We start from the raw sequence: 24,100 nt of genomic DNA on the forward strand, positions 1-24,100 counted from the left end.
AAAAGTAAGAATAAAAAAAAATTCAATCAGATAAAAAATAATTTAGACAACACTTTTTTGCTGTATTTCATTTTAGTTTCTTTTATAATTTTTTGTTTGTAACAAATGAAAAACGTTATCAGCGTTCGAAATAATTAAAAAGTAGGCGATCAAATAATTTCTCCGACAATAATTGATTGGAAACTTAATATGAATAGAATTTAAGTTTATAAAAACTAAAAAATAATTAAACCCCCTAAAACTATGCAATATTTCTTTGTTTTTATCTAAAAAACAGCCAGCAGCCATGGCGCAGTGGTAGATTGACCTTCTTTCTTTTTTTTAAAGAAATTGACAATTTTTACAAGAAATTGCAGAATTTTTTTCGAAATGAGGTAGTGTGAAAAACCGCTTTGAAAACCCCCACTTTGAAAACCGTGTTGTCGGTCCTGTGAAAACTATTGATTTCTTGTCTGACTTCCCAAACTTCATGGGAAAAAAGTTTCTATGTTGATGTTGTCTATGTTAGTTAAAAGGCCATTGGTTTAAATGTTTATATATTGTAAATGATCATTTAGCAAAAACCTTATTTAGAAATGACCTATGCAAAGTATTAAACTTGCATTCATTTTTCGCAATTTTTAATTGCGAAAAATGTATTTTTCTCTTGCGTTCTAAGCAATAAAAAGAAGCAATTACTTGTTGTTTTTTTTTCATAATACTTCTTCACAATTTAAAGTAACACTAAAACAAAATTTGTTTTATTATTTTTATTATTTATTAGTTGCAGCACTTGAAGGTTATGTCTGTTAAAAATAATTTTAAAGATACCCGGTGCCGGGTACATCAACAAAATGGCTGATCCTGGGTATCTGGTAAAACTGCCAAGTTACTGGGTCTCTGGGTCCGAACCTGGTATACACTGGGTATACACTGTTCATTTTTATTGTATTAAGTTGTGTTTTTGTGATTTTTTGCTAACCTGATAGCAACCTCAAACTGTTAAAGGTCGGCATAAAAATTTGACACAAAGGGGTTAACACAGAAACAAGATCAGTAATTTTTTTCCAACCTCAAACACTTTTAGGTCGGCAATGTCGAATTTGTAGTCTTTCATATAAAAGAAATAAATTTACAGATTTTGAATAATGAACCCCTTCTCTTGCTCTAGAATTTGACTTTTTATGGTATATAACTTTCCTTTAATCTTTAATGATGCACCTTTTACTGTTAGAAATAAAGATAGCACTGAACATGGTTTAGTATGCTATTATCTCATGTAAACTAACACTGAACTTTTTAGATTCAGATTATAAGACAATTAAAAAAAGCAAAAGATTAAGCACTGATGCACACCAACTTTCGTTTAAAATTTTTAAGTAAAGGTTGGTGTGAATCTTTTTAAGTTTTTACTATTCAACTTTTCTTCCAATTGATTGGGATTTGACCCTCATGCACAATGGCATTGTAAAGATCTAACACCCACTGATTAACCAAGCAACTTTGTACAATTACCTTAGCAACCCTCGGAATTAGGAAAAATGAGGTCGGCAATAATTTGCCGACCTCAATCTTTTCAGATTTCAGACCTCAATCTTTTCTCAATCTGAGGTCAGCATCAGGTCGGCAAAAATTATTTAATACAAAGGTCTAACCATAAAACATAGAAATGAGGTTGGCAATTTTTTGCCGACCTCAAATACTTTCAGGTCGGCATTACCGAATGCCGACCCTAATTCCGAGGGTTGCCATAGTTTAAAAGCTCTTTTTGTCTACTATCTTTATTCACTGCTTTATTCCAGTCTTTATAATTGTTTATTTAACAATTTTTCAAAAAAAGTCATCCATCTTGTTTTTACTTTAGCTTCATTAGTAATTTTTCATCTAGCTCTTTAATACATATTCTCCAACAACATTCTTATTTTTTCTAACCATTTCTTTACATCTCTGAACATTTCTTTTGTTCTTTAAATCTCACTTACTAACATTTACTTTTGTTCTTTAAATCTCACTTAATAACATTTACTTTTCTGGTTTTTTTACTTTTTTCTGGTTAAACTCTGGATTTGCTCTACCATGATTGTTTCTTAGAGTTCTACATGTTTTGTCCATTTTTCTGCTACTAAAAGCAACTAAAATACAAAAAACAAACACTCCTTCGCATCCAACCCAAAAGAGTTTGTACTATTATTCATTATATCCAATAGTCTTACATACTTACATACAATAGTTACACACTTGCCAGGTAGCGCTGCAACTGGCAATTATGTAACATACTTGCTATAACATACTTGCTACTGATCAAGGATTTATTTTTCAGTGATTCACCTGACAGCATATCTAATAATCAGGTGTGCCTTTTGTTAACCTGCATGAATGACAATGCACTATTTTCTTTTTGAAACTTAACATTATGTGGTTTATGAGCAGTCTTACTATTTAGGTTCTTTTTATTTGTTTTATTTTGACACTAAGAAGATTACATCAATTAGTACAATTACTTTTACCACTCTTACTTAAATAAAACTTTAGGTTTGTTCAGTATCCAATTTTTTGTGCAACTTGTGTTGTAAAGTTTACAAAACAAAATATGGCCTGAAAAGAAAAATTCAAAACAAGAACAAATCAATTGAATTAGTGAAGAAAAAAACACTATAAAATTTCAACTTAAGAAGAAAAGTGTGCTTATAAAGTGCTTATAAATTTATGATTTATGGTTATCTGAAGAAATTTAAGTTAAATTTTTCACTATTATTTTCTGCTTTTTGTTATATATAATACAATAAGTGATGCAGAAAATTTTATTTTTAATTTTGGAGTTTTTCTTTATAAAAATTTGTTGCCATTAAAGTTTGGAGATATTTTTTTGTGCAACTTTGCTTACAAAGTTGCAGATGTTTCAATATCTTTCAGGAAATGAACATATTTCTTTATCTAATAGTGAAATTAAAGTATAGCACTGGAGTGTTATACTGCAATTGAGTGAGACAATGTTTATGAACAGTATGGAAGAGATATTCCTGAAAAAAAATTCAACTATACAATTTTTTTTTTGATAAAGAATTAAGTATAATTCAATATGTTGAAGGATAAGGATATGTATTCATGTCATTTTGATTATCAATTCAAAAACTCTTGTGAACTTATTTATTAACCTTAAGCTACATTAAATCACAAAATAAACTTGTGAAATATGACTTCAAAGTTCTTGTCCATAACTAAAAGTTGATAGTTGCAAATTGCTTGAGTGTGGTGCATCTAAAAAAAATTTATTTAGTGTTTTTTATTCAGATGCTCCACACATTAAAGTTTTTATGAAAAAAAGTTTTGAATTTTATGATAATGGTTGGACAAATATTACCATTGGTTATTTGTCCGTCAGGTTGTGCCAAGCTAAATTAATGCTTGTTTTTTTTTGGACCAAGAAATGCTTGTTTTTAAAGTTCGTTTATTTTTATACACTTTTGATGTTGATTGAAGTAGTAATGCAGTTTTTGTTTTTTCTGTAAAAATTTTTGCGATCTGGTAAATTTGAGTTAATTCACTCCTTGATATATATATAAAATATTAGTTTAGTCGATAAGTTTGAAGTTTCGTGTTTTAAATTTTTGTTTTTGCTTAAATTTTAGTAAACAACAATATTGTTTCGCATGATCATAAGCTGACGGCTAAAGATGTTTTAAAAACTCAGATTCATAGGTTAATGTTTTTTAAAAACTCAGATTCAGTTAATGTTTTTATTGCTTTAAAGATTATTATAAAAAGATTTTCAAAGAATTTTTTAATTTAATATTTTAATTTTAATATGTAGACATGAACCTCCAGTTGTTCATGAAGAAATTGAGTTCATACAAAATAATGAAGAAGTAGTTGTTATAAACAAGCCAGCTTCAATACCTGTAAGATTTTTAATTCTTTGTAAAAAATAACAAGTTACATATAATAATAAATCAAAGTTTGGATTTTTTTTTATTTCTGTTTTTCTATCTGTTTTACTTATCATCTATTGAAAGATGCATCAATATTAAAGAAAAAATCTGAAAATGTCAACTTATATATCTTTTATAACAAATTTAAGCTATTACATAAAGAAAAAGCTCATAAAACAAAAAGCTGTAATTTGTTTTTTGTCTAACACATTTAAAACTAATGTTAAAATTTTCACATACTTCATATTTATCAAAAAATATTGAAAATTATATAAGAACTTTTTTTCACAACTATGTCAAGGAACTTTTTATCACAACTATGTCAAGGAACTTTTTATCACAACTATGTCAAGAAAATTTTTGTCAAAACTCTTATCACTGCTTCAAGGTCACACTTCTCATAACATATATTTTTCAATATTGGAAATATCTATATTCTATATGGTTATTTTTGACTTAATGTAACAACTTTATTCAGATAATATATATTTGATTTTGATTTGATGAAGTTTTATGTACCAGGTTCATTAACAAAGCTATAGAATTTAAAGTTTAGAAAAGTTGACAATTGTGATTAAAAAAGAAAAAAAATCAACACTTAATGCACGTGTCATCAGACTGGATTATTACCTATATTTTTTGGAAGTTCAAAAAATTAACTACTTATGCTATAAACAAAATTATGTAAACAGAATATAAACAATTTGGATTAATAATGTAAAAAAGACAAATAAAAAAATAACAATGGTGAAGAACATTTACTATAATTTTTTGTTTTGGCTATAACATTTAAACAAAAAATGTTTATTTACTATTCAAAAATTATTTGCTATTTAAACAATCAAAAAGTTTAATTATGAAAAGATATATAAATTTGAAATTTAAATATTATGGAATATATGGTATTTTAATTTTTTTTTAATATTCTTTCCTATTTCCCTTTTTCCCTATTTTTTATTTAAAAAAATAAAAAATATGGAAGAAATGTGGTATAAGTGCACACTGTAACTTATACCACATTTCATGTGAAATTTGTGCACACTGCAACATATACCACATAAGTGCACACTGCAACATATACCACATTTCATTTTATACACACTTAGCAGCTTTTTATGCTTTATTTTGCAATTGCAAATTAAAGCACACAAATTTATTCTGCCATGTTGGCATAATAAAGCTGTTAATATACATAAATATTTATACAAATAAGTATAAGCTATATCTTGATAAGTTTGTTAAAAGTTACTTATTTATAATATCAATTTATTCTATTTAACATTGACAATTTTAAAAGCTATTAAATCATTTTAATATTAAACTGTTTTTAAGTGCTTTTTCAATTAAATAAATTTAATTAATCAAAACAAGAAACAATTAAAATTTTTTCAATTAAATTGTTTTTTGTTTTGATTAATTAAATTTATTGCCAAATTTATTATCAAATTTCAGGTTCACCCATGTGGAAGATTTCGTCATAACACTATTGTATTTATTCTTGGAAAAGATTATGGATTATATAATTTGCATAGTAAGCAGTACTAGTTTTACTTAAAGTAAAACTAGTTTTACTTTAAGTAAAAGTACTTTTACTTTAAGTGAAAGTAGTTTTACTTTAAGTAAAAGTAGTTTTACTTTAAGTAAAAGTAGTTTTACTTTAAGTAAAAGTAGTTTTACTTTAAGTAAAAGTAGTTTTACTTTAAGTAAAAGTAGTTTTACTTTAAGTAAAACTAGTTTTAGATTTAAAATCTTAATCATAACTGATTTCGACAGATTTAGAATTAGTTACATGTAAAACATTAATAAGGCACATTAGAAATGAACCTTATTGTAGTCTGTACAAATTTTAAAGTATAACGGTGAGTTCTTAGAGAGAACTCAAAAACACTACAATAAATATTTACCCCCTAAAAAAGAAGACATTCCTTTAAATGACTTATCATGAGTTAAACATGAATTCACCTTTTTTGAGAATCATTTAAACAGTTATATTAGAAACATTTGTTGTATGTCAATAGAGATATTTAATTTTTTATCTTAATTTTCTATTTTAATCCACTTGTCATTTTTATTTAGATTATTTATTAAAGTAGTAAACACTTGAAACATTAACATTTAGTAACAAATTAGTAAGCACTTGAAACACTAACATTTAGTAACAAATTAGTAAACACTTGAAACACTAACATTTAGTAACAAAATAGTAAACATTTGAAATACTACTAACATTATATTATAATGTTATTGTTTGTTTTGTCTTATTTTACTACATAAATGTCATTAAATTTAAAAGAAAATTATTGTTATCTTTTAAATAATTAATTTTTGCAATAATTTTAATAGTAATCTTTTGAAACTTTAACATTTTTCAGCCATCCATCGAATTGATAGACTTACCTCAGGAGTTCTTATGTTTGCAAAGTATGTTTTGTTAAATTTTAAAAGTCCTTATAGAAACTTAAAATTTTTTATTTTGATTTTTTTCTATAAAAATAACAATTAAAAGTTCTAGAAAATTTCTTTATAAATTAGGACTTCAGAAAAGGCACGTGAACTAGAAGGGTTAGTGCGTGGAAGATTGGTCATCAAGGAATATCTTGCACGAGTTATTGGTAATTTTCCAAGGTATTGTTATATTATTATGGTATTTTCCAAGGTATTGTTATATTATTGTGGCATTGTATGAGTTTATATCTAATATGCTGGACTCAAGTGATGCAATTAAAAAAACAGCAAATGAGTTTTTAAATTGAAAATTAAAAAAAGTATATAAAAGTAAATAATTTTTAAACAGATTTAATTAAATGTACTTGAAACTTGAAAAAAATTTAAGCAGATTTCTAGTGTTTTTTAACTTGTTGAAAATTACTTTAATTGTTGAAAACTTTTGAAAGAATGAAAAAAGTTTATAAATAAATAAAAGTAACCAACCAAATTTTTTTAAATATTTAAAGTTACAAATAAAGAATACTTCCGACATTTGTTCTCTCGACACTACACCACTTTTAAAATTTTTTGACTTAAAAATTTGTCGAATGCTTACGCAGGAGCAGTGAATGCCTGAGAGAAAAATGAAGTACACCAGAATAAAAGAAAATTATTTTTCAAACAAAGCATATTTAGGCAGTAATTCCAAAGGGATCATCCATAAAGTATGTTCGCTCAGATGGGGGCAAGGGGGTCTGAAAATGACGTATATGAGATAGGGGGCAGAGGTCAATTATAAAATTAAGTAGATACTAAATTAAAAAAATATATCATAAAATGCTGGGTAGGTAGGTTAAAAGAGTTTTAGGGAGTTAAAGGGTACTCAAAAAAGCATATAGCAAAATACAAGGGAGGGGGGCGGAGGATCAAAAAGAAAGCGTACGTACTTTATGGATTACCCCTAATAGTTACAAAGCTCTTGACAACTTTACTGAGACAAACAGTTTTTTCATATTCATACTTACTTTCCAAAGCTTTAGCCCAGTAACGGTCAACTTCCCCTTCCCTTCTCCCCCTCCCCCTCTTTTTTTTTTTTTTTTCCTTTGTTTAGAATCTATATGCCAGCTCTTTGAAATATTATCTGTTTGGTACAATTCCATCCATCCTTCATAAAAGATAACTAAACAAAAATTGAGAAAAGTTCTTATGGAGTCAATTTATTGAAAACAGAAAATAGCTTACAATAATAAATAAAATGTTAAATAACTGTAGTATGCATAAATTATAGAAGTGTAGAGTACAAGTTATGCAGAATATTAATTATGCACAGTGCACATTAAAATACGTAAAAAAAACTTAAAAGTTATAAATAAGGTTATAAATACAATTAAAATAATAATCTTAATTACTAGCAAGTTTTCCAAACAAGTATTTTCAACTTAACATTCCAATGTAATGCAATATGCATTTTTTAAATCCAACATTTTTAGCCTACATTTTTAATGTGTATTGTTTGGACCTCCCTAATACATATGCATGCAGATATGCAAGGTTATTGATGTATATATGTGTATATATATATATATATATATATATATATATATATATATATATATATATATATATATATATATATATATATGTATGTATATATATATATATATATATATATATATATATATCAACATATGTATGTGTGTATATATATATATATATATATATATATATATATATATATATATATATATATATATATATATATATATATATATATATATATATATATATATATATATATATATATATATATATATATATATATATATATGTATCGACATATATATGTGTATATATTAGTGATATACCGATTCTTCGGCATCAAAATTGGTATCGGCTTAATCAGCCACAAGCTTGGGAGCTAGAGCAGGTTCAACTACATTTATAATATGTATTTGGATTGTTTAAAAATAGAATGGAATGTGGCGTTAGAAAACATCAGCACCATTATGTCTTAATAAAGAGATCTCTTGCAAGATTGGCCTACAAAAATTTTCTGCTTAACCCTAAAGTTTTTGACCAGGAAGTTTTTTACAAGGCAATAGCTGGATCTTAACATCTTTCCGTGACAAATATTTTTATCAAGACATCATCTCTAGCCTAAACTCAACCAAGAACCCCAAGGCAGGGATATTGATTGTTACCTTTAGCTGATATTCTTGATATTCATTTTATATTTAGCTGGGTGATCATGATGATCTTGTTCCTGACCTGACCTGTGACATTTAGTTTTATATTATTGATTATTCTTATATTTGGTTAATCAGTATTGGCATCAGGATTGGCTTTTTTTTGTCCAATGTCGTCAGTATCGGCATCAGCCAGAAATTTAAGATCGGTACATCACTAATATACATACATGCATACATATACATATATATGTGTGTATATATATATTTTTTTTATTTTATTCTGATTCACTTGCAAGCATTCACAATTAAGTTGGGAGTTACTAGAAAAAAAGAATAGAGTTATAAAGCAAGGAAATGGTTAACAGGAAAAAACATGAAGGTTTGAGAAAGTTGCAAAGGGAAAAAAAGTGCAGGGAAAAAAGCTAGACAAATAAAAGTTTTGGAACATGCAGATAGAGCAGGGACAGATACAGTAAAAGAATGAGACTTTGCATAATGATGAGTCAATCAAGAATGAGTTTTAGTTGATGGAACTAGAGATGATAGCTCCTTTGAGCAGTGACCATGATGGTATTTGTAGAAAAGAAGAAAAGATGCAACTATACAACGATGGGAAAGAGGCTCAAGCTTAGCAGATAGAGCGGTTTTCAAATAGAACTCTTTTTTGCGTTTTTGGACCTTGTCTAGAAGGGAAAGGACATCGTTAGAAGAATCAGCCCAAATATGACAACAGTATTCCATACAGGATGAATAAGAGATTTGTATAGGTAGAGAATGGAATCAGGAGAGAGAAAATGGTGAGAAGAATAAAGAGAAGCAACCTTAGCAATTGATTGGTTTCCATGAAAGGTAAATGATAATCCAAGAAGACATAAAGAAGAGGACTCAGTGAGAGGGTTGCCATTCATTAATATATATGTATATATATATATGTGTATATATATATATATATATATATATATATATATATATATATATATATATATATATATATATATATATATATATATATATATATATATATATATAAAAGGTTTTGGAACTCCTTTGTATTTTTCTTTATATGTCAAATTTAAAGCAGAATATAAATATATATATATATATATATATATTTATATATATATATATTTATATATATATATATATATATATATATATATATATATATATATATATATATATATATATATATGTACATATGTATATATATATATATATATTTATATATGCATATATATGTATATGTATATATATATATATATATATATATATATATACACACTAGGGTGTGACATCCACCCCCTATATTCTAAAAAAGATCTGTTCATATTCTTAAAACCTTTTATTGGTTCTCACAAGCAACTTTGTTAAATCTTTTCAAAATTTTATTGGATTTAGGGGGAGCACCAGACCCTTGAACATATATATATATATATATTAGTGATGTGCTGGAACCAGTTTATGCCGAGTCTCCGATTCCGGGTACCCGACTGAAAAACCGGGTCCGATTCTGGGTACCCGGCACCGAGTCCATTTTTTTAAAAGTTGGAATAAAAACTTGTGAAATCTCTAGCGATGAACTATTCACACAAAATACGCTTTTTACGCTAACTAACCAAAAGTTATGTGGCGGAACTACCATTTAGCAAAACCCTGTAACGCAGGGTAAGGGGCCTGAATTGTAGGGGCCTAAATTTTTTCAAAAGTTGTGCAACAGTTTTTTAATAACTATACTTAGTTTAAAATTATTTTTCTCTCCTGGTGGTTCAGGCCTAAATAGTATTTTATGTGGAAGGGGGCAAAATTTGAAGTTCCGCCACTGAAAGTTTTATTAGGGAAAGTAAAAGATTAAGAGAGACAAAGAATTGCAAAAAAAAGGTAGACTTTCTCAACTGTAGTGTGATTAAAATAAAACAAATTTAAACAAATAAAAAGAACTTAAACAACACTTATTTGCTGTATCTTATTTTAATTGTTTTATTAACTTTAGATTGTAATGAACAAACATTAGGTATTCTCCGTTATCTGCTTTTAGTCTGCTCCTTGTTGCTTCGTATATGTCCCCACCAGCACTAAATAACCTTTTACTTTCTATTGATGATGGAGGTGCTGTAAGATATTTTAATGCCATCTTTTTTAGTTTTTCAAATTGCATTCCACATTTACTTCACCACAAAAACGGACAACCTGTATTTTCTAAATGAGGCAGAGATAAATAGTTGTCTATTTCTTGAGTAATTGCAGACCTTAATATTGTTTGCTTCTTAATTATGTCAGCAACTTCAATATCTATTAGTTCTCTTTCTGCGTCGGAACGTTTTTCACTCTGCTTTCTTCCAGTTCTCATAAAAGCTACATCTTTAAAACAATCATCAATGCTAATGAATCCAGTAGAGGCTGGAGCTTTTACTATTGGAACATCGTCAGAGTCAACAACATCTTGCGCTCCTTGCATTTCTTTCAATGCTTCTTCAACCCACTCTATAATAACATTTTCATCTGCATGTTGATAAAGTAATTTATATCGTGGATCCAAAAATGTTGATACACATAACATTTTATTAAGCAAAAATTTATCAAGTCTTTTAGTAACAGATTTTATTAGTTCATCAATCATCGTCATAATCCCAGCGTATTTATCACTTGATGAAGCTTTTTGTAATAAAAATTTTAATGCAAGAACAGATGGTAAAATTTTTGTGCAAGTTTCGTCCCTCCTACCACATTTTTTTGTTAAGTTTTCAAATGGAGCAAGAATGTAAACAAGTTTTTCGACTATTCCCCATTGATAATTAGTAGGAAGTTTAATTTCGTCAAACTCTTCTGCATAAGTGGCCAAAGGAGCTTTTTGTTCAAACGTTCTTTGAACAAAAAGCTCCTTTGGCCACTTGAATTGGAACATCTTGTTTCATTTTGTGAGGTTCAGTACTTAATTGCTGCTGAATTGATTTAATTTTGCACATGCTTTTGTTGAATGATTAAAATAGGTTGTTATTCCTCTGCATAAAGTTAAAATTTCGTTGATGGTTATTTGGCTAAATAGAGTCATAAATACATAGCTGCAAAGTACGGATAAAGCATAGAATTGATGTCATTCCACTGTATTTTACCGCAGCCTTCATATTGCTTGCATTATCATTATAGCATTTCAAATGAACTGTTCCAGTGAATTGGAACATCTTGTTTCATTTTGTGAGGTTCAGTACTTAATTGCTGCTGAATTGATTTTAATTTTGCACATGCTTTTGGTGAATGATTAAAATGGGTCGTTATTCCTCTGCATAAAGTTAAAATTTCGTTGATGGTTATTTGGCTAAATAGAGTCATGAATACATAGCTGCAAAGTACGGATAAAGCATGGAATTGATGTCATTCCACTGTATTTTACTGCAGCCTTCATATTGCTTGCATTATCGGAACAATAAGATGAATATTGCTTAATGGGATTTCAAAAGATTTTAAACCTTTTTGTAAATACTCTTTTATATGAACACCTGTGTGATTTTCCGGAAAATGAATTACTTGAAGAACAGCAGTTTCTTGGGAAAATTTAGTTGGATCTATCCAATGTCCAGTAATGCTTAAGAATGCGATTTTCACAGTATCCACTGTCCAAATATCTGTCGTCAGAGACAAATACTTTGCCGCGGAGATTTCTATTTTTATATCTTCAAACAGTTCATCATACATGCTAGGGATTACGTTTTGACTGAAATATGTTCTACATGGTAATTTGTAATTGGGGTAAGCATCTTTAATCAGTTCATTGTATCTTCAACAATAGAAAATGGCTGAATATCCAATGTGGTAAGTTTTCCTATTATTTTATGGATTCGAATAGATCTGTGGTCATCAATATTCCTTTTTGTTTGTTTGTTTAAAGCCTGACTAATGTTACTTTGTACTGTATTGGTGGTAGAAGCAACTGAGGTTTTTAGAAATAGACGGAAATGGTTGAACCTTTTTTTCGTCGCAAGTTCAAACTCTTTGGAGTGCTTTAAACGCAAATGTTTTACCATCGCTGTAGTTCCATAAGACTTTAAAGATTTTCCTCCTCTTGTAACTAAACTATCACATAGTTTGCACTTGCTCATATGAGGAGTCGTGCTTATATCAAAAAACTTCCACGCTATACTTTTTTTTTTCATAACAATAATACAATACATGAATATAATAAATGAATAAAACAAAATGAATACAATAAATGAATACAATAAATGAATACAAACAAAATAAATTTTGTTTAATAAATGAAAAAAAATATATTAAAACTTGTATATTTTTTTTTTATAAAAGTTATAAGCCATTTTACTTTTAAATATGTATTTAAAAGATTTTCAAACTATCAAAAATAGTTAAAAATTCTAATTTCAACCAATTTTTGGTGGTGGTGCTATTTTATTTTTTGCAGCTATATATATATGCATATATAAAATACAATCAATTTCTATATAAAACTTTTGTTCTATATAAAACTATATAAAATTTTTGTTAAAAAGTTTAAAATATTTTTTTTTAGTGAGGAGATAGTTGTAGATGAACCTATTAAAACAGTTTCTCACAAAATAGGTTTCTGTACTGTTAGCAATGATGGGAAATCAAGTTCTACTATTTTTAAAAAGCTAAGCTATAATGGAGAAAGTAGTGTAGTCAGATGTTGGTATTTTTATGTAATTTTTTGCTTTGTTTTTTTTATTTTAGTTGTATTTTGTGTATATATTTACAAAAAATGATATACACAAAACTACTCTCAATTCAACTCAAAAACACAAGCCTTGACGAACAATTCCACTGCACTGAGAATTAAGTTAAGCAGGAATTTTTATGGAGATGGTGAGTTTGAACTCCATACCTTTTGCTTACGATGTGAGAGTACTACCACTACCCCTTGCCCCTGGGATATGCCATATCGAGTGCACATGAAATGTGTACGCTCAATGAGAAGAAATGTCTATTAAATATTTATTTATACTTTTATGTTATTCTTTTATATTTATTTATTTTTTCTTATTTTATTACATATAAATTGAAAGAATTTTTTCAGTAGGATGTTTTTATCTGTGTTGTTTTGTTTGTTTTCTTTTCTGTTATATTCTAAACTTCAAGAAATTAGAGTAAAGTAGAATATTGATTTAAGTTGTTTTTTTTTATTAGTTTTTCAGTTTTTAACCTTTATTTAACATTGATTATGTTTTTTCATACATCTTTTTTTTCTATATATAGTAACTTATATTGAGATTTGTGTTTTGAAAATATTTTCAGATTCTTTCCTCTTTTTCTCCCTTTCTTCAACTTAAATAAATAATTAGTAGGATGTTACTAAGAATTATAAAAAGTTCACAATTGAATATCATATTGAATATCAGAACTATCAAATAAAATCAAAATCTATCTGAAGTTATTTTATTCATATGTTAAAAGAAAACAAAATACGCTACCCAAAGTACAATCAATAAAAGACAACAACAACTTACTGACAAAATAGATATTGTTAATTTGTTTAACATTTAATTTCAATCAGTTATGTGAATGAAGATAATAACGATTTACCTTATTTTGGTAGTAAAGTTAATGCAGTGTTGAAATTGGAATAAAACAATAACTCAAACATTAACTGTCAGAATATTAACAAAACTTAATGAAAATAAATCCTTAGAACCCTACAGAGTTAGTCCATATGTTATAAAAAAGTGTGTGGAGTCGTTGAAACATCCAATTTCTCTTTTATTCAAAAAGTATTTAAACTTATTTTCATATAAACATAATCAGACAGAGACACAGGTCTATAATGGGTCATGTCTATTTTCATAAACATAACCCATTATAGATCTGTGTCTCTGACATCAGTTCTTTGTTTAGAAAGTTTCATCAACAAAAATATATTAAATCATCTGAACAATTATAACTTTTTAATCAATTTCTAAACAACAGGATTTATCAAAAAATAATTGTGTTACAAACTTACTAGAATTTCTAGACATCATTACAAGTGCTGTTATTGATAGAAAGGACGTTGACTTAATATACATAGATTTCAAAAGAGATTTTGACTAAGTCCCTCATAAACGCCTAATCAAAAAATTATTAGCCTATGACATGGAAAGTCATAGGCTAATAGTCATAGTTGGATTGAGCATTTCATAATCATAATTTCATAAAAAAGATTTAAAAATATATCTGCTGATCTAAAATAGCATTAGCAAGGAAAAAGTTGTTCAATGAGTATATACTCATTTAACAACTTTTATAGAATAAAAAGAACTTTTACTTAAAGTTTACTTTTTACTCAAAACTAAAAATTGACATATTAGAACATGAAAATATCCAAAGAAGAACCACAAAACTTATTCCTGAACTGAAAAACCTATCCAATGAAGGAAGACTTTGGAAATTAAACTTAATGACTTTAAAAAATCGCAAAACTAGGAAGGACCTAATATATCACTACAAAATAAAAAATGATTTACAAGTTGTGAATTGGTTCAAAAATCCTTAACTCATTTTCTCAATAATAAGTGATGGATCTTCATCAAATATGTGTGGACATAAAAGTAAAGTATCGAACATGAAAAATTTAAGTGTTTTTAAAAAAATAACTTCTTTAACTACAGAATAATAAAAAATCTGGAATTCATTGCCAGACAATTTTGTTAAATGAAGGTCCTTAAACTGTAATGCAAATTTGACAATCGAAAACAATAATGACTGTTAATAATGGCGACTCTATGACACACTGTTATAATCGCACGGCGACTCACTATGACACACTGTTATAATCACACGGCGACTCACTATGACACACTGTTACTATTAATATATTAGGTAAAATCATTTCTGAATTCTGGGTTGAGAGAGGTTTGTTGTTAATAACCTTTATATATATAAAATTTTAAAAATGATGATCTTAATAATCATGATTTTGATGATAGTTATGAGCATTATCATAATTATGATAATTATTGTCATTATCATGATCATAATGATGATTGCGATGAAAAGATATATTTTTGATTATTGATTAGGTGTACCAAAAACTGGGCGCATGCATCAAATTCGTGTTCACCTTCAATACCTTGGTTATCCTATTATCAATGATCCTATTTACAATCATCCCACAGCATGGGGTGAAGGTAAAGGAAAAAAAGGAACTCTAATTGATACAAAAAAGGTATGATATTCAATCGACATAAAAAAGGTTTCATGTTATCAAGTGTTTTATTATTACTTCACAACATTTTTTTTTGTATTTTATTTAAAATTCAATTAAGTATGAAATATAATATAAGAACCATATATGATGTATATAATGATATAAGAATTAAATGTATAAATCCATGTGATGAAAGTCCATATGATATAAGAATCAAAAAGAATAAAGAATAAAATGAATAAAAAAAAAAGAGGTAAAATGAATATAAAGTGAGAAGATATTATAGATATCAAAACTAAATATAAGGTAAAGTGTTGTAACATTGATACATCTTTAGAAAACATATTTTTTCACAAGATGACAAAATTATTTTGATATGAAATATTTTTACGTGTTTACCAATTATACTGTTGCAATAAACTTATGAAAAATTTTATTAGTCATGTAATATTATTGATAATATTATTGATTATTGATAATTGATTTTGTTGTTGGCATGCTACTGCAATGTTACTCTCTCTATATAGGGTAACATTGAAATTATTATGTTTTGTAAATTTTAATTTACATTGTGAATCACAATTTACATTGTGAATCACAATTTGTATTGTGAATCACAATTTGCATTGTGAATCACAATTTGCATTGTGAATCACAATTTGCATTGTGAGAGGTGAAATTATTGTAGTTTTGACAAACAGTGAAAATATTCTAAATACTAACACCAACCTAAATTTTTGTTTTTAAAATTAGTAGCATTTAAAAGTTAAAAAATTACAATGAAAGAATAATGAAATATTATTATTTGAAAGATTCATATTAGTGTTTATAAAACAATTTATTGTTTATTATTATTGTTAGAACTGTTTAGGTGCATTGTCTGTCTTATTTATTTTTAAATATTCCTCTATTAATCTTTATTTTTGTCTTGACAAACTGCTTTGTTTGCAAAATAATTCTCCTTTATCCTATTGTACTTCATTTCTTCCCTTAGGCGTTCACTGCTCGTGTGTGACCATTCGGTGAATTTTATATGCCAAAGTTTTTAAATAATGAAATATTATTATTTGATATCAATTAGCTTTAGTTCTGATAGTGTCTACTTAAAGATATAAAAAAGTATTTTTATTTATGGTTAAAAACGTTTTTTAAGAATTATCAAACTATTAAACTCTACATTACATTAATGACTCAATATCTGACTTTATTAAATACATTAATGACTTAATATCTGACTCTCACAAAATCTCGCAGGGTTGCAATTTTTCTGGATTTTTTTGTCATAAACCTTTTAGTGTTTCTGAAACAACAATAATAATTTTTTACATCTTCAGGTTCTGATGTTTTATTCTTACCAGTACTATGCAACATTTCTGCAAGTGGCGGTTTTTAGATCTGTTCAAATTTGATATATTGGTACCTTTTTTTTAAGGTTAACTCTATTAATTATGGGTTTGTTCATTTGGCTCCCTTTCGTATACTCGTGAACAATTCATCAGATATTAGGCATTCCGCCAACTTTTACTTGACCCATGGGGCAACAGCATTCCTGTCAATGTTACCCTCAAAATTGAAAATGTGTTTTAAAAAAATGCTGCAAAATAATCTTATATGCTTAGTATTTAGAAACAACATAAAAATAAATGTAAAATAATATTACGGTATGGTTTAACTTTTCTTTTCACTAAAGTTTTTTAACAACAATTATACTAGAAATTAGTTTAATTTATGCCTACCATTGTGTTTTGTTTATTATACTTACTCTTATGTGGATAAAAATTGTTCTATTTGTTCATTCAGCATCTGTTAAAATAATTTAATCAAGAGTCAATGGTGATGGATAAAAACATTTAATCTAACAATTAACATGTCAAAGTAAATAAAATGTCTTATATAAAATAGGGTTTATATCTTATATAGAATAGGGTTTACATCTTATATAGAATAGGGTTTATATATATTTGCTTGATTTAACAGCTTTTTCAAAAAGGAAATTTTTTTTTATTCAGAATTAAAAAGTTGGTTCTTAATAAAAGTAAAGATAGTTGTTTTTTGTAACATATAACATATATCCAAAAAAAAGATGATAAGATGCCCCAGATAAAATGGACCATATTAACCTGTTAAAATACTTTTTATTCAAAACTTGGGCTTTAAATGAAGCAAAATTATATAGAGATTGATGATCATAAGAGCTTTTATTAAAATCAGTTTAAAAATGCTTTAAAATTGTCATAGAAAAGATTTTTTTTCTGATTTTCTAAAAATAAAAGAGATTTTATTTCTAAATCTAAAATATTTTTTATTGAATTTTTATTTAATAATAATTATATAATTTAATTTTTTAATATATAATGGTGCTTCAAGAAGACTCTATCACAGAGCACAGCAGAAGAGCATTTAACTAGGAAGTTCAAGCCTCCCTCCAATGTTGTTTATCTGCCCAGAGCTGGCATTGAACCTAGAACCTCTTGGTTCTGAGCCAGAACCAAGACATTCTTGGTTCTAATCACTGTGTCAGTGCTGGTTTAATATAATGCAAAGTGCGACAACCCCAACTGACATTTTAGAAAAATCTGTTATTTTATTGGACGCCCTAATATATAATGACAAAGTGTTCAAGAAAACTTATTAAAAAATTACTGTTAAAAAATTTATATAATGGTTTAAGGGTTGATGTAATTTGGTATATCTCTAGAAAAATGTTTGCTTTATTCAAAATTGGGATTTCTATATCTCTGAAATAAAAATAAAATGGCTGAGAAAAAGGTGGTTGGATGATGGAAGATGTATCAAATATACAGTTGTTTTCCCCTTATTTGGTTTTTAATTTTTTTATTGTTTATGCAAAGTCTTGGTCTTTTTTTATTTATTGATAATTAATTGTTAATCTTAAAATGAAAAAAAAAATTTACCATATCACATCACATAAACTTTAAATTTAATATCTTTAGTGTAAGTATCTGTAGGCTGTCCCTAGTATTAGTATCTGTAGGCCAAGTTTCAATATTACCCAGTAATAAATCAACTCTTGTGTTTTTCTAGAAAGACTGTCTTTCTAGTGAAACCTTTATTTAGTTCTTTTTAGTGAAATGTTTATTAATCTATTATATTGTATCTATGTTAGCCATTCCAGAGGAATTTTTTTGTCAATATTTTTATATATGATTAACATAGTTGTATAGAGCTTAAAAAGACTTAAAAAATGAGAGGTCTTTTAACTTTAGAAGTTAATTGGATCCAAAGTTATTGCATTTTTTGTGCTGGAAAAACTGATGATTTTTTGACAAAATGCCTTGACCTTAAGTATGGAAAATTTAATGTGAAATGAAAATTTGGTGTGAAATGCGAAAAAAACACAAAACCAAAAACCGAAATAACACAAAAAAACATCAAAAATCAAGCGCAAAAATGAAAACAAATGATACGCAATGGAATAAAAACCATATACACATAATTTCTAAACAAAATTCCTAAGTACCATTTCTTCAAGAAAAAATAAATACTTGATTTGAATAGAGGAAGGGCTATACTTGCTTTTTTTAGAGGGAACCTTTTTTTTAAAAGCTTTTTTTTTTAATAAACCGACTTTAAAGTTTTTAAATGCTGAGAACTTAGAAATTGTGTATAAATGTTAAAAAGGTTCCCATTCCATTAGATTCCTCATCCTTTTTTTAATCTATATGGAAATTTTCCAACATATTTGATGTGTTTTGGTACATAGAAAACCTTCAAAAACTAGCTTTGAAAAAACGTGTTCTTTTATCAATAGTGGTCTTAAGACATGAATAATATATAGAAGAAGCCATAATAAACATAGTGCTCTCTATATATGATTAAAAAGAAGTTGAGTCAAACTAATTGATGCAAAAAACATCAAGGTTTGTTATAATAAAAGATATAAGAGAGTAGAGTTCATGAAAATTATGTGTTTTTTGTCAAAAATCAAATGTTTTTCCTTGCGCTCTAGAATTGCTATCTATGTATATTTATATTTATCTATGTATTATCTATGTATATTTGTTTATTGATTAGATTGTTAAAGCTTGCTATAAATTGTACCAATTTATTTTTATTTCAACAAAGTTTGTTTATTTCTATTTATTTAATCAAACTTTGTTTTTATTTATTTAAAACTAAACTTATAGGTTATGTTTACCATTATATTAGGTTATGGATGAGCTTATTCGCACACGAGCTGATTTTGCTGAATGTCAAGATGAATTAACAGAACTACAGCTAAAAGCAACTAAAAGGTTGTCTGATGATGATATCAATAGTTTAAATAAAAAACAGAAAAAAGAAAGCATTCATATAACAGCTGATCATCCTTTACCTCTACAAACAAATATGGCGGAATTAAAGACAATATGTTCCAAAACTAATGTTATAAAAGAAGCAACTATAACTTCTAAAAATGATGACCATGTTTTAAAAGAAGACAATGAAACATTATGTGAAAAGAACCTTGATAGTCTGCCAAAAATGTACACATCTTCAGACCTTGGTATGGAATACTTTGATGCAGATTGTACTGATTGCAAACGAAAGTGGAAAGAACCATCCAAAGATGAGCTCTCTATTTTTTTGCATGCTGTTACATATAAGGTAAATTTTTTTCAATAGTTTATAAATGTTTATCAAAATTTCATACAATTTAACTTCCTAATTTCCTAATTATCTTTCCTTTAGATTTCTATTTAACCAGAAAAAAAATTTAAGAACTAAAAATGTAGTGTTTATTTTTTTGTTTTAATTTAAAAATAATTAGTTTAATTTTTCTGTTTTTTCTTTTTAATTTTTTTATTCTATTTGTTTTTTTACATGTAGCAAACTGTAATGTAATGCAAAGGTGCAAAATATTTGTAAAGATAATATAATGTAAAGGTGCAAAATTTGCTACATTTTTTTTTTCTTTTATTGACTTATGTTAGCTGGTTGTTTTTTTTTTCGAAAAATGTTTATAAATCTAAATTAAAAGGTGTGTAGAATTTTTTTAAATAGTGATTTACAAAATGGTCTTTCAAAATGGTTTTAATACTGTGATAACCATGATAACATTTTGGGGATCTTCAAATGAAAAAACAGCACCTTTTCAAATTGTCATTTTAAAAGTTTTTTTAATAATACTTTTCACTTTAATTTTAAACAAATACAGCACTTTATTTTTTTACTTTACTTTACTTTACACAAATAATTTACTTTTTTTAATTAATAATTATTTTTAATTAATAATTATTAGCACGAAAATAAAGCTTTTAAATAAACTTTTTTGTTATAAATTTTAATTTGAATATAAATCTTCAAATTTATTAGAATAAAAATTTGACACAAAACTGGGACTTTTAATTTTTAAACTTTTCTTTTAATGATATAAAGATGTGTTTAAAAACTTTTGTATTGTCATTTAATTTGTTTATTTCAATACACTTAAAAATGCTTGATAAGCTCAATAGTGTTATTTGGTCTTCAATGTAGGTCTCATTTTTAATAGTTGTTTTCATAAATCAGCTGTTTATGATCCTGGTACTAGTGCCCATTGTTTTTTTTTACTTTTTACTTTGTTATACTCATATATTTAAATTTTTTATTTTTCATATTTTTTATATCAATAATGATTAAAGAACTCTTGATTTTTATTTGAGACATTTTTTATTTTATTAATTTTAAGTTTTTCATCGATAATAAAAAATTCTGTAGGGTCCTGGCTGGGAATATACAACCAAAATGCCGCTATGGGCCTCTTCTGATTAGAAGTTTTGAAGTTAGGTAAAAAATATATATTTATATTTATTCATTTTTTATTTAACAATTTTTTTGTTGCATTTTATTTAAATATTTTGTGATATAAATAATGATACATGAATATTAACTAACAGGATTTTTTTTCAAACTTATTTCCGAAGATATTAATTCTTCATTTTTTAACATTTAGTTTTTTCAAATTATCTCCATGCTTTTTATTTCATTTATTATTGAATAGATAATCACCAAGACCTGTTTCAGCAAAAACTGATTCTTAAAACATTTCTGAATATTTTGGATTACTAATCTAGAGTATATGCTGGACAATCAAAAAAAATTTACTATGAAATTTTTCTTCAAGAATTCTGCATGTAAACCAACAACTAACTCTATATATTCTGAATCATGAACAGTGAATAAAAAATGATATTAAAGCCACTATTCAACTAAAGCGTAAACTTTGGGCCTAATATATATATATATATATATATATATATATATATATATATATATATATATATATTGCAAGGTGTCTGCCAGATCAGGGAAAACATGAAAAAGTCAGGGAATTCAAATATCTGCAAAAAAGTTACAAAATAATCAAGTAAATAAGGTTGAATTTTGAAAAACCAGCGAGAACTTTGGGGAAATGGCACTTTATCAATCTTAGATAACTTACATTAAACTTATGTAAAATGTAAATTATACACATAATATGCAACTTTATTTGCAGGTTGAAAATCCTCTTAAGTGTGCGCTGTATTAATATTTACATTTTTGCAATTGAAGAGCATTTTTCTAAAAGAATAAAAGCATTTTTGAAATTTTTTTTGAAGTTAAATCAGGGAAAGCAGGATCAGGAAATATCAGGGAAATCCATCTTCAAATATTGGCAGATTTGTGTTGGACAAATTTTTCATGACAAAATAAAAGTTGAAAGCAGGCGACATACGACTGATATGACAATATGAAAAATGTGTATGACATTGTGATTGCCATATTTGTTTGACATATGTAATGTTTGATTGTAATATGATTGACATATTTGTTTGAAATATGTAATTTTTGATTGTCCATGACAGTATGACAGTAATTAAAAAATCAGTCTTGGATTATGAAGAATCCATTCCTTAAAAAGCAAAATTAATTTTGCAATTTTTATGTGCGCAAATAAGAAGTGCCATAGACTCTATACAAGTTTTTAAAAGATATTTTGGAAAAATTAGAAAGCGAAAAAAGATAAAATTGAAAAAAAAAAAATAACTTAGATAAGTTAGTAGTACTTTAAACAATCTTTTTTTCATTCTGTTTTTCATTTTCGTTTCATTCTGTTTTTGTCATATTTTGAAAATCAAACCGAAATTCAATCCTATAATCTCTCTGATATTTTTTTCATTCGTTAGCAAATCAATAGAAGACTCGAAACAATTGACCCAAACAAGTCCCCTGATATTGATGCCATGCTCCCACCAATTCTTTTAAACTTTTTTTTAGGTTTGACATTACCTTTGTCAATATCCTTTAATCACTCACTGAGTACTGACAATAGCGTCGCGGTCATAAATGCATTCAATGAAGAGTTTAGAACACACATTTAATGAAGAGTTTCAAAAATAAATTTTTTATTATCAAAACTGCTATACAAAGATAAAGTTAAAGCACTAGGAGTTACCACTCTGACAGAAAAGAGGATCAGAGGTGATATGATACAACAGTTTGTTTTTTTTTCAATTCTGATTCATTCCCTACAAGACTGCAAAGCAACCTCTATTAAGTTGGGAGTTACTAGAAAAAAAGAATAGAGTTATAGAGCAAGAATATAGAGTCATGAAAACATGAAGATGGGAGAGTGTTTCAAGGGGTTGAGGTGCGGAGAAAAAGTGTTGTGATTGTTGCGCTAATTGAAATTGGGGTAAATTTACCATACTTTTGGGTTACTTTTGTAAGCAAAAAGTGCATGCAACTTTTTGCCCTACTAAACTGATAATTAACTGAAATTCTTCTCTCCTTTATTTTTTTATTTATTACAAGTGTATAGTTGTTTTAAATGTGTTAAAATTAGGCTCTGTGTATAAAGCTGAATTGGGGTATAACTGGGGCAAATAAAATTGTTGTCGTACGGCAACATTAAACAATAGCGGCAGTATTTTTTAATCATTTTTGTTTTTAATGTCTTATTTCAAAGTATTTATTTTGTTACATAATTTTACTAGCTAAGTTAAATCATTACTTATATTTTAGAAAAATAAGAATCACTGCAGATATTGTCTGACTGGTTACAGTCGTGTATACTGCACTAAGTGCAAATTATGTTTATGTTTGACAGGCGGGAAAAACTAGTTTCAAGAATTTCATAAAAAAGAATGTTAAGCACAGAGTTTTTAAGATCAAAGGATGTCATTGTTAAAACTTAGATTAGGTTCTCTTTTTATTTAACATAAGCTAAATAGGTTAAATAAACTTCTTTGACTTTCACATAGTCAATCTGACCTCTTCCCCCCACCCCTCCCCGGAAACTCTTTGTTGAATTAAATATATTTCTCGATGTAGTAATTACTTTATGATTGAAAATATCATGTAATCTGAACAACTATTATTTAATAAGTTCTATATATAGTTTGCTAACATATTGGCATGAAAGCAGTCTTTTTAAAAATTTTTGTCAATTACCTTTATCGTTC

The 24,100-nt window shown here is 26.9% G+C and overlaps 1 protein-coding gene across 1 annotated transcript in view; it reads left to right on the forward strand.

Annotated features, from left to right (window-relative positions):
- The window catches only part of LOC100205130 (pseudouridylate synthase RPUSD2), a 43,982-nt gene that overhangs the window by 16,526 nt on the left and 3,356 nt on the right, over positions 1–24,100 (forward strand). The window contains exons 6-14 of the mRNA XM_065820503.1: positions 3,609–3,678; positions 3,791–3,878; positions 5,361–5,439; positions 6,281–6,329; positions 6,441–6,533; positions 13,044–13,180; positions 15,547–15,692; positions 19,845–20,282; positions 21,375–21,443. Of these exons, the coding sequence (XP_065676575.1) occupies positions 3,609–3,678; positions 3,791–3,878; positions 5,361–5,439; positions 6,281–6,329; positions 6,441–6,533; positions 13,044–13,180; positions 15,547–15,692; positions 19,845–20,282; positions 21,375–21,428 (1,154 nt within the window). The 3' untranslated portion in view covers positions 21,429–21,443. The remainder of the gene's footprint in view (positions 1–3,608; positions 3,679–3,790; positions 3,879–5,360; positions 5,440–6,280; positions 6,330–6,440; positions 6,534–13,043; positions 13,181–15,546; positions 15,693–19,844; positions 20,283–21,374; positions 21,444–24,100) is intronic.

This window comes from Hydra vulgaris, chromosome 15 (assembly GCF_038396675.1).
Source record: "Hydra vulgaris chromosome 15, alternate assembly HydraT2T_AEP".
Lineage (NCBI taxonomy): Eukaryota > Metazoa > Cnidaria > Hydrozoa > Anthoathecata > Hydridae > Hydra > Hydra vulgaris.